Here is an 11425-nt window from a genome sequence, read left to right as displayed (position 1 = left end):
TGATTTTCCATTTAGTTCAAGTTTTGAGGCAATAAAACTTGACGTGTTAGTGAACCTTAGACTTAGAGACTTGCTTGTAACAAGACCAGTTCCACTTGCACTTTGAACAACCTAATCTACCTACATTTTCGCTTTCCGTACAATTTCATTTTCATGCTTACTAGTTCATTTTCCATGAATTTATCTAAACGTTTTTATTTTGAAAAAAAGTTAAAAGGAACCTCCAGCCGAGCCGTTTTAAGCCGGCTCAAGCCGACTTTTTCGCCGCCGCCGAGAAATTTTTTTCGGCTAGCCGCCGCCGAGGTTTCTCCGTCGGCGCTCATGCCTGATTTGCAATACTACTCTGTCTTCATCTGTTAACAAAATCTTAATAAAAAGTTTGATTATCATGTAGCCTTGAAACATTATCGCTTACAGTTCAATAATTGGGTTTAGATCAAATATAGCGATGATCAAACATCAAATAACTTCAATAGTTCATTCGATTCGCCCAGTGAATAAGTTTCTGAATATACCTCGCAGAAATGAGGTTACAAGTATTCGTCGTCTACTGTATTTTACAGTCGATTCATGGTTTCCCGAATAACGCCGAAGATGTTTTAAGTAAATGTTTACGACTCGATTTACGAATTCGTGAAAATTTTACTTGTTTTTTTCTTCGATAGCGCGATTTGGCCCTTCCGGTGTCCTTTACATTGTCGGTGGAGAAGAGGCAGGAGAAGATCAGGCTACGTTCCAGTGCTCGTTACAGAGTTATGGAGAACATTTCTGCGGTTGCGCCGTGATCAATTCAAAGTTTGTCGTAACAGCCAGTCACTGCGTTAATTCATCGTTGCCAGAAGAGGTCAATGTTATGGTTGGAAGTAATAATTTAAAATGTGGTGGTAGATACTATCAAGTTGAACGACTTATACCCCATGAGCTCTACAATACGCCAAAGGGTTCTAATGACATTGCTCTGGTTAAAGTAAAGGGATCAATCGAATTCGGCGAAAACGTTAAGCCAATCGAACTGGAAGATAAAGAACTTCTAGGTGGTACTGAAGTTGGACTCACTGGATGGGGTAGATTGCAAGTAAGCCTACAGTTATTATTAAAGATGATTACCCGTGGGGCTAGTAATAAAACGCAGGTGTCCTTATATCTTAAAGCGAAGATAAATTTAAAATAACATTGAAAGGGAATGCTAAAGAAACATGTCTGGCTACGCAAGGTCCTAGAACAGAAATTTTCCGATATCGCACTCTCGTAGTGCGTGTGTGTTGCTTGTGATAGCTATTTAGTAGCAGTAATTGTCTTCGTTGAAATTTGAAATTCAATCTTTTTACAGGCTGAAGGTGATACACCCCAAAAATTACAATATCTCAGATTATTTGTTCTGCCAATGGATATATGTAAAAAAACTAGAGAAATCGCTTCTTTCGTTCACGACAGCCATATTTGCACCCGTGGCTCAATGGGAAAAGGAGCATGCGAAGTAAATAAAATTTAAATTAGATTTTTACACTAAAACGATGCTGAATCAAAAACACATTGTTAATCAAATAGTACGATAGCGGTGGACCACTTTTTCGTGGCAATAAACTTGTTGGGGTCGTGAACTTCGGTGTTCCGTAAGTAAACGTCCGATCTATACTACAGACTCTGTCGTCTAGCTTTTGAGTCTAGTACTTCGATTCGATAGTCATTGATCGCTCACTTTTGACTTGCTCTATTAATCAACGCAGATGCGGTGTTGGGAAGCCCGACGTGTTTGCCAAAGTTTCCTATTTTGTTGACTGGATTATGAAACACATTACAATCTAAACGGATCAACGTCCATGGTTTATCGCCTAAAAACAAATAAATTTATTGGACTACCAAAAACATCGTTGAACTACGCCTCTCTGATTGATCCACAAAATCTAATATTCGCAGTTTGATTAGCAATTTAGCACAAAGTCAATAAACGTAGAAGAGATAATGTAAATTTTGAACTAATGTTCTCAATCTGTTGGAAATGTATTGTAACAATGAATAAAATAAACTCTCTGCTCTGGCAAAAATTAGCGTTTTTATTAGCAATCCAGTTCTGTGTGTTCTTTGGGTGATTTTTCCTTGCAAGGCTACGGCACTCAGCAGTCAATTTGAACCACAAATTGTTTTTAAGACTAGAACTAGACTAGACTAGAACATAATTTTTGTAATCCACCGGTGGGCGAATTTTTATATATTTTTCCAAATACAGAGGACGTCAGTGAAAATTAGACATGAATTTGCTTTAGCTGTTTTCCAGGTTCTTATTTACCCTACATACAGAAGTGGGAAAATCTACTTCTGGAGCCGCATCTGGGTAAACGAATAGTTGCACTCAAGCGCGTTGAAGCGGTACGTATGTGATGATTTGTCTGGATGAGTGGATCAGCTGAAAAACAACTGAAGCTTTGTTCTGACTAATGCTTAATAGTAGATTACGTTGCTGTTTGAAATTTTTGGTTTTGCCAGGTGTTGCGGCCCGCAATGAAGTAACACTCATTTTCACCCAACACTCAAAATGGCGTATCTATAAAAACTAAAAGGCTTTTTCGGCCTTAATTTCAATAATATGCGAATCGCTCGAATACAATGGAGTTGTTTTACCATTATAATTAATGAAATTACCGTTATATTTTCCCGATATTGGTTAAAATTGAAGAAATAACGGTAAAGTGCTGCAAAATATTTGTAAAAGGAAAAATTCCATTGATAAAGTGAGAAATTCCGATGCTGGAACATATTTTCCCGAATACATTGAATTTTACTGCTAAAATGCTTGAACTCGCTCACGGCAGAGTAGAGTAAACTTCATAATGTGAAGTGGATAACTGTATTATATAGACACTTTACTCTGCCGTGATTCGCTCCTATCTTGAATAAAATAGTTTGATTTATCAACCTTGTCATGACATTCATAAATTCAATACAAAGTGTTCAAAATAAGTTTGTTTTTCTATGCCAACAAACTATTGCGAAAAATCGTGTTAGTTAAGTTAAAACCTTGTTGTAGACCTTGTTTCGACAAATTTGGCTGACTGTTTGATTATAAATCATGTGTCAGGTCACCTTGATTCGTAACAGGCTCAATCTGATAATTGGTTTGAGATATACGGAATGTTTTTTTAGAGGTGCATTTTGCATTCGAGTGTCCGCTTATTTTGTATTTTCAATTATCAATGTAAGATGCAAAGAATTAAATTAAATTTTACATAAGTACGATTGCCGTCATATGTACAAAGATTTGATAATGTTATTACCGATAAAACTTGAACTTTCTAGGTTGTAATCACATCCAATATCCAGAGCGATACAGTTAGAATAAAAATAGAAAATTGAAATGCACTTTACGTCGGTTGCTAGGAATCTCGCGCCGCGTCATTCACAATAATTCACATTTTGACACATTTTGTATAAGGAAGATGTCACTTTGTGAATTATTGTGAATGACGCGGCGCGAGATTCCTTAACACCTTTACGTCACTCTTATTGATTTTAAATCGTTTTTATAGCTTGTGCGAAAATATCACTAGCCTACGACTCGTTCCGTAAGCCTCACACAAATTTACAATCAGGTACGTAATATACGGCAAGTACCTTTATAACGCAATTCATTAGTAAATTGAATTTTAAAATACTTCAACGAATGTGCGCAATACCACCCTGTGCTTAATCCGCTAATTTGTAATCTATGAATTTAACCTTTTAAGACATTGTCGCTTCAAGAAAATGAAAAACTTGTCTAACATTCGCGAGTTAAAAGTTAATTCGATTGAGGACGTCCAGCTAATAAGGTGGAAATCGCTCGCAAGAATGAAGCTTCAAATACTCGTCATCTTCTGTATTTTACAGTCAATTTACGGGGTTCTGAATAACCCTAACTCGAATACCATCGAAAAATTAAGTGAGTGAATTTCGAATTTTATTTGGTTAAATTGACAAGATTTTTTTTTTCTTTTTTTATTAACTCAGCCTATGCACTTCATGACGATTATACTCCAAATTACAAACCCCTAACACCTCAAGACATTGACCGTGAGGCAACAAATTACATCGCCGGTGGGAAAACTGTGCCAGAAGGATTAGCTCCATACCAATGTTCACTCCAAGTTTTTGAAGAACATTACTGCGGCTGTGCTATAATAAATGAAAATTTTGTCTTAACGGCCAGTCACTGTGTTGTGGGAAAATCTGAAAATTGGGTCAGAATTATGGTTGGGTCTAATGAATTAAGAAGTGGTGGAACATACTATGAAGCTGAACGCCTAATATCCCATGAGCACTATAACAATCCCGAAGGTGCCTATGACATTGCTCTTGTGAAAGTAAAAGGACCAATTGAATTTAGTGACAAAGTAAGGTCAATCGAATTGGATGATAGAGAAGTTCCAGATGGTGCTGAAGTTCAACTTACTGGATGGGGTAATATAGAAGTAAGCTTACAGTTTCTACTAAGCTAAGACGATTACTGAATGGTAATGAACCAGGCTTTCATTCGGGTTGAAACACTGAAAACGCACTTTTTTAATATTCATTTACGTTACAGTCCTCATTGACTTGCTCAATAGAGTATACAGTGTTTAAGGAAGGCGAAAGCCAGTTAAATTTAATTTTTCCCGGGGTCAGCTGTCAAATATTCATCAATGAAAAAAGAAATTGAGAGTTGAGCCTAGTTTAAATTTGTATGTGATTTCTCTCATTTTGACGTGTGACCCCGAGACAGTTTAAACAAAGTGGCAAAGCACCTAGCAGGGTAATAGAAAAAAATAAAGTAGTGATTTAATCGAAGTATGCGAATATTTCCATACCTTTTTTTCATAATGTCATTGCAAAATTACCATTAAGGCTGCTAATGGTATTATTGGTATCAAAAAACTACTCTATTTGACCTCTTTTACCCTGCTAGGTGCTTTGAAAGTGGTCAAAAAATCGCTCTCCTTAAATACTGTATTAATAAATACTGGTGGTAACATCAAAGAACAGCATTTTGTTGGTGTCCTGAAGTGTCCTTGTGTTTATAGTTTGTTGTTACTGTTTTCGCCTAAACGAAATCATTTTACATTACAGGCTGGCTATATACCGAATAAACTGCAATATGTCAACTTACACATTCTTTTAAAGGATATATGTAAAAAGGCACGCTTTGGTGACTACATTCAAGACCATCATGTTTGCACAATTAGTTTACGAGGTGGCGCTTGTAGGGTAAATAATTTTAGCTTGAATAGTCTTTGACACACAGTTAATACCCAAATTATCGTCTGCACAGGCTGATAGCGGTGGTCCACTTGTTTATGACAAAAAGCTTGTTGGAATCGTCAACTTCGGACTTCCGTAAGTATTAGTCGAGTCCTTTTTGCGATGTCGAGTATGTATACGACTGCTATTGATTGATAATGTAAAATGTATCTCATTAATCGAATCAGATGTGGGCTTGGTAATCCTGACGTGTACGCTAAGGTTTCCTCATTTGCTGACTGGATTAGAGAGCATTCGTCAATGTAACCACGAAAATACGATGACGGGTGCTTCCTCAATTGAAAAAAAAAATGTAAAAAAATCAAGTTCAATAAACCATTCAATAACCAAACAAAAATTGTTACTTTTAGTGTAGTAAGTCACAAGAAAGTCTGTGTGCACATCAGTCTGTCATGTGGTGAAAATATTTGTTCACTTCAGAGAGAACTCCTTTCATGTTCCTTGTTGCATGGGAAAGCTCGTATTCAATTCGATAGATAAACTTATTCAATTTATCAATTTGGTAATCATTACTAAGGTCCTACCCGATAACGATATGCAAAAGGGGAAAATACGGCTGAACCGCTGAACACACTTGAGCGAACCTCAAATATTTTAGTGAAATATATCTTTCTTGGCAATGAAACAATTAACGGAAATGGCTTCTTGTGTATTTGCTAATATTCGTCGGGGTAGGGTAATCTCGCACACCACACAAATTCATGGTGTGCGAGATTCACATCTAAGTGGTGAATCTCGCACAGTCATGACTTTTCGTTACATGTCGTAAAAGGACGCATACTATGATCGCGTGTGCGAGATTCCCCGACACCTATTCGTCTCGGATCTGCAAACTTCATACAAGAAGTATTATTTTGTAAATTTGTCAGTAATTTAGTCAGATGATTTTTTTATAATTTATTTTGCATCTATAACCAAAATAAGAAATATTTGCGTTGTCAGAAAAAATTTAAAAAAACTTTTTTATAAATTAATTTTTAACGATCGAGCTATGCGAAACGACATTTTCGTAAATGCTGTCAAAGAGGCAGTCAGAAGGCAGTGAGATGCTAACACAAATACATTTAAGGAGGGAAACCAAAGCCGTAAGAAGAAAGGGTCGACATTGTTTTTTGCGTTTTTTTAAAGAAGATAATGTTGTGAGTTTTGATTTCAATTTAAAAAATAAAAAACTTCGTTTTTTTTAAATGTCGTCGAACAATTTTCATCTTAAAATAAGTCAACGAATCAAAATAAATTAAAAAGATGTTGCTGTTTCCCGACTAAATTACTTAAGCAATGAACTATTCGATTTTTCGAGCGAGAAAGGTGTTATTTCTAAGCGAGAATTCATAACATTCATAACTAATTCGGTCCAATTTTAGTTTTTCCTTCCAAAAAATATTTATCTACAATCAATCCCACTTTTCCATTAAATCCACTAAAATTGCTCGAATTCGCTAAAAACACTACGTTAAAGACCTTGTTCGATAAATTTGGCTGACTTGACTATGTAAAATCTCAATCGTAACAGTTCAATACTGATAATCGGATTGAGCCACGTAAATCAGAATGTTTTATTTTTCCAGATGTGTATTTCGAATGCTGATTATGAACTCAATGTAAGATACAAGTTGGAATATTATAGACTTGTTGTTTTGCTTATCCGTTCTAATTCTAAATTGATGCAATGTTGCGTTGCTTGGCAAGGACAAGTTGGAATAGGGCTTGTTTCGGTAACTGATTTGTATATTTACTACACACACGGAATTTTGAAAACCGACACATTTTCTGTTTCTGTGTTTTACTTGAGTTTCTGATTTCTCCATATAAAAATTCATGCCAAATGCACAAAAAACCATTAAATCACGTAACAGAAAATGTGTCGGTTTTCAAAATTCCGCGAGTGTAATACAAAGAAGTAATAGTTATTTAGGCCGAAGTAGGCCGAAAGAGTTACGTATTAAGTTTTGTATGCTTGCTAAGAGGAAATGTCAATTGAAGGGGCGAAAGCGAAAGCTTTCGCCCCGCGAATTGACAGCTTTACTTTCGGTCCTCTTAGCAAGCATACAAATTATATTTTTCGTAGATACGACCGCCGGTGAACACTATTGTGCACCATGGTGATGATCGTTGTAAGTGGTAATAGCATCCAGTGGTGTCGTACACAAATGACGTCACGATTTTCCGGTGGTGGAAACTGAATAAAATCGCTAATAAATGTCGAGTCATTTGTGTACGACAGTACGACACCTAAAACACTTTTCACCACAGTCTTGTCAGAGAGATTGACATTTCCACATTGATATAAGTTAACGTCAAGTAAAAGATTAATCAATCTGTTATCTAATTTAGTTGTGTTTTTTAACGCATAGTGTTTGTCATCAGCGATCTGAGCGACGTAAGTATAATCTCAGTTCACCTTCACTCCGGACTACCGAGTCGGGAGTGTAATAACCATATTTTTTATTATGCTTTTGTAACATCCGCCTTACGAGTTGAGGTTTTTTCTGGCAGAAACAGCCGATCTAAGTCTAAGTCTACCCTGTACCACCCTGTGTTTGTTCCGTTATCGCTGTGTATTTCACCTTAAGACATTGTTGCCTCAAGGAGGTAAGTAATTTAAATAAATTGTCTAACATCAGCGAGATAGAAGTTAATTCGATTTAGAACGTCCAGATAATTAGGTGTAAATCAATCGTAAGAATGCGGCTTCTTCTACTCGTCGTATGCTGTATTTTACAGTCAATCTATGGGTTTCTCAACAACCCTACTCACTCGAACACTGTCGTTAAATTAAGTAAGTGCATTCGAATTTCGAATTTTATTTGGTGAAACTAAAGGGATTTATTTTTTTAAAATTAATTCAGCCTATACACTTCGTGACCAAACTCCAAATTACAAACCGCTAACACCTCGAGACATAGACGACGATATACCTCCACCAGGAATTGCCGGTGGCAGCACTGCACCAGAAGGTCTAGCTCCATTCCAATGTTCATTCCAAGTTTTAGAAGAGCATTACTGCGGCTGTGCTGTAATCAATGAAAACTTTGTCGTAACGGCCAGTCATTGTGTCGTTGGAAAATCTGAAAATCAGGTCAGAATTATGGTTGGTTCAAATGCATTAAGAAGTGGTGGAACATACTATAAAGCTGAGCGCTTAATATCCCATGAGCACTACAACATCCCTAAAGGTGCATATGACGTTGCTCTCGTGAAAGTAAGGGGACCAATTGAATTCAATGATAAAGTGAGCCCAATCGCACTGGATGATAGAGAAGTTCCCGATGGTGCTGAAGTTCAACTTACTGGATGGGGTAATATAGAAGTAAGTTTACAGTACCTACAGTCAATCAACCAATAGGTTTGATTAGTGGGTTAATTGTAGAGTCTGGTTCCTTTAACGAATCGAAACTGAATACACTCAAAATGCATTTCTTTAAATATTGATTGAAAGGAAGTTCCTTTATAACTGGCGCTTTAATCTTAAAACTTCCAAAGGTATGGGTGGTTCATTGAAGTAAAATATTATTTTTACAGGATGGATATATACCCAATAAACTGCAATATGTCAACTTAAACATCCTTCTTAAGGATATATGCAAAAAAGCACGCTTTGGAGACTACATTCAAGACCATCATGTTTGCACAATTAGTTTAACAGGTGGTGCTTGTAGGGTAAATAATTTTAGCTTGAATAGGCTTTGACACGCAGTTAATACCCAAATTATCGTCTGCACAGGCTGATAGCGGTGGTCCACTTGTTTATGACCAAAAACTCGTCGGAATCGTAAACTTCGGACTTCCGTAAGTATTAGTCGAGTCCTTTTTGCGTTGTCGAGGATTTATACGACTGCTATTGATTGATAACTTAAAATTTATTTCATTCATCGAATCAGATGTGGGCTTGGTAATCCTGACGTGTACGCTAAGGTTTCCTCATTTGCTGACTGGATTAGAGAGCATTCGTCAATGTAACCACGAAAATACGATGACTGTGTTTGGCAATTGAAAAAAATGTAAAAGAAATTCAGGTCAAATAAACCATTAATAACCAATTAAAAGTCGTTGGTTTTAATCATTTAGTCTGGCAATAAAATAACAATCTTGGCAACAGGTACATAATATATATTAGTCACAACTTGTGACTTACAAGAGGGTCTGTGTGCATATAACACATGTCATGTGATCGCACGAAACTTGCCAAGATCTCACTGAGGAAGATGTTGTTGATTGTAAAGGTACAGAGTTAATCGAAATTTTAATAGTTGTCAATGTGTTGTGTGGCCTGATGAAAAATTGTAAAATTATTCACCAACTCTAGTTACTTAGTTGGAAGTTTAGTTTGAAGCTCGTACATTCTATTGTTCCAATTCAGTTTATCTATTGTAGACATGTTAACCTGTTTCATCGATCAATCAGAAGATAACAGACAAATTATTAGCATGCATGGTTGCATAGAGGAATGGAGAAATGGCTGCGAAGATCACAATTATGTTACTTGTTATTGCAAAAAAGACAAGTGCAATCGATTCTTTCCCGACGGAAGTTCCAATGTAGACACCTCTTCTATTGCGTCCGGCTATTCTTATCGATACTTTTGGCTTATTATGTTACATGTCATCAGTCTGATTTTCTGAATAACTAAAAATTCATGACAGTTATAACATCCATTGGAAATATTTTATTATTCGTCAGTTTCGGATAGCGGAAACTGGGCGCGACTTTCGTTTATTCAATCGTGATACGATCAGTTGCCAGCTGCAGACATGTTGGTATTTTTTTTGGGCGTACACAGCTTACACATGGTAGAAAAACAGCTAAAAAATTCAGAAATTGTTCAATATGTGGCTTTGGAAGTAAATAGGTCAAAAATATGACTAAAGAATTGTGGAATTTTAGGGAATTAATTCCCTTAAAATAGGCCTTGTAAGGAGTCCACAAAAAATTCTAGAAAAACCTCCAACAAAATGTTTCATAAAGTGGAAACAAAATAAAATGATCGATTCTGAGTGGATACAGATTTGAAATCCAGTATAGTCTTACATACCACCCATTTGAACTGTTGATGGTGCATTTGTTAGGTTTTTTTTCTGTAATGCATACTTATAAGCTCGAGTTCGAAGTATAAACGTGCGCGCGCAAGCTCAATACACCGAAAAGACATTGTGAATGTTATGCAAATCGACCAAAAGCTTGTTATTTAGATCTTCACTCGTTTTCAAATCACAATACGCTAAAAATCTTAATAATCGATCATTTCAATTTACCCTGCCTTTACTAATCTCGAATCATTGATTAAAAATAATTCATAATGGCAGCAAACAAACACATCGTCAACCAACAGTTTGCTACCATTAGCATTTCTCGACTCGAGATTCATATCAGAAAATCAGACGTAACCAGAAAACGTTTGCAATTGTTCAAGAATTAAGTCAAACCAATAAAAAATGAGATGAACAAGTTGATGTAAGCCAAAAATGTTTTATTCATCTGAATTTGTAAACCAGTAATTTAAGTTGTTTCGAATTTTCGCGATGTCTCAATTAAGCAGCAATTTCTATTACTCATGTCCACACCAAGCCAAATGGCAAGCAATCGTCTAATCAACAGCATCCTTTAACATTTTTAGGAATATTTATGGATTTTCATTTACAACTCTTATTTAAGATTGACCTTACCAAATAAATATCACCGATAAAATTGTAAAAAAAAAGATCAAATACATTGTCCTGATACTCGAAAATGACCTGAAATTAAAAATTGTATTGGACCAGCAATTTATGATTGAAATTGTCGACTACTCTTGGCATTGATTGTCGACACAAGATTGATTGTATTCGTTGCAAATGAAAGTTTCACTACAGTAGTTATCATCATGTTCAACATTGATGCCTGATGGATACATTTTGATTGAACGCAAACTGAATGTCATAATAATTCAGTACCTTACTTCGATCTTAATTTATTTAATCTGTCAGCGTAGTCAAAAGTGTTTTGTTTTCAAAAAAGTAAGTCCTTTAATCGATAATTATCGAATTTCGATATTTTGATTATTATCGATATAGTTGATTCGCTCGAAATACTAGGTCCCACCTTTTGGGCGGGTCAGGTCCCTTGACTGACACTTTCCTAAATGTATCTTTGACGTATTCATGAAAACTTGTCACAT

At 36.0% G+C, this 11425-nt stretch overlaps 1 protein-coding gene and 1 long non-coding RNA gene across 2 annotated transcripts; one reads left to right on the top strand and one right to left on the bottom strand.

The window, feature by feature from the left end:
• The first annotated feature begins 349 nt into the window (after positions 1-349).
• On the top strand, positions 350-9276 carry LOC119085689 (transmembrane protease serine 9-like). The gene is given in 15 exon segments (XM_037196135.1): positions 350-603; positions 666-1075; positions 1331-1477; positions 1549-1613; positions 1728-1799; positions 3723-3916; positions 3985-4445; positions 5080-5217; positions 5282-5346; positions 5439-5514; positions 7921-8050; positions 8121-8581; positions 8794-8931; positions 8996-9060; positions 9153-9276. Coding segments are annotated over 15 exon segments (2625 nt in total). The 5' UTR covers positions 350-524.
• A 1456-nt stretch (positions 9277-10732) lies between these two features.
• LOC119080244 lies at positions 10733-11176 on the bottom strand. Its single transcript, XR_005088297.1, has 3 exons — positions 11058-11176; positions 10935-11003; positions 10733-10870 (listed from the first exon to the last, which is right to left on the bottom strand). It is a non-coding gene; the product is annotated as an uncharacterized LOC119080244 (long non-coding RNA).
• Between the last annotated feature and the right edge of the window lie 249 nt (positions 11177-11425).

This window comes from Bradysia coprophila, chromosome X, assembly GCF_014529535.1.
Source record: "Bradysia coprophila strain Holo2 chromosome X, BU_Bcop_v1, whole genome shotgun sequence".
NCBI classification, from domain to species: domain Eukaryota; kingdom Metazoa; phylum Arthropoda; class Insecta; order Diptera; family Sciaridae; genus Bradysia; species Bradysia coprophila.
The sequence above is the reverse complement of the archived record's forward strand: the minus strand, read 5'-3'. Positions and strand labels throughout refer to the sequence as shown.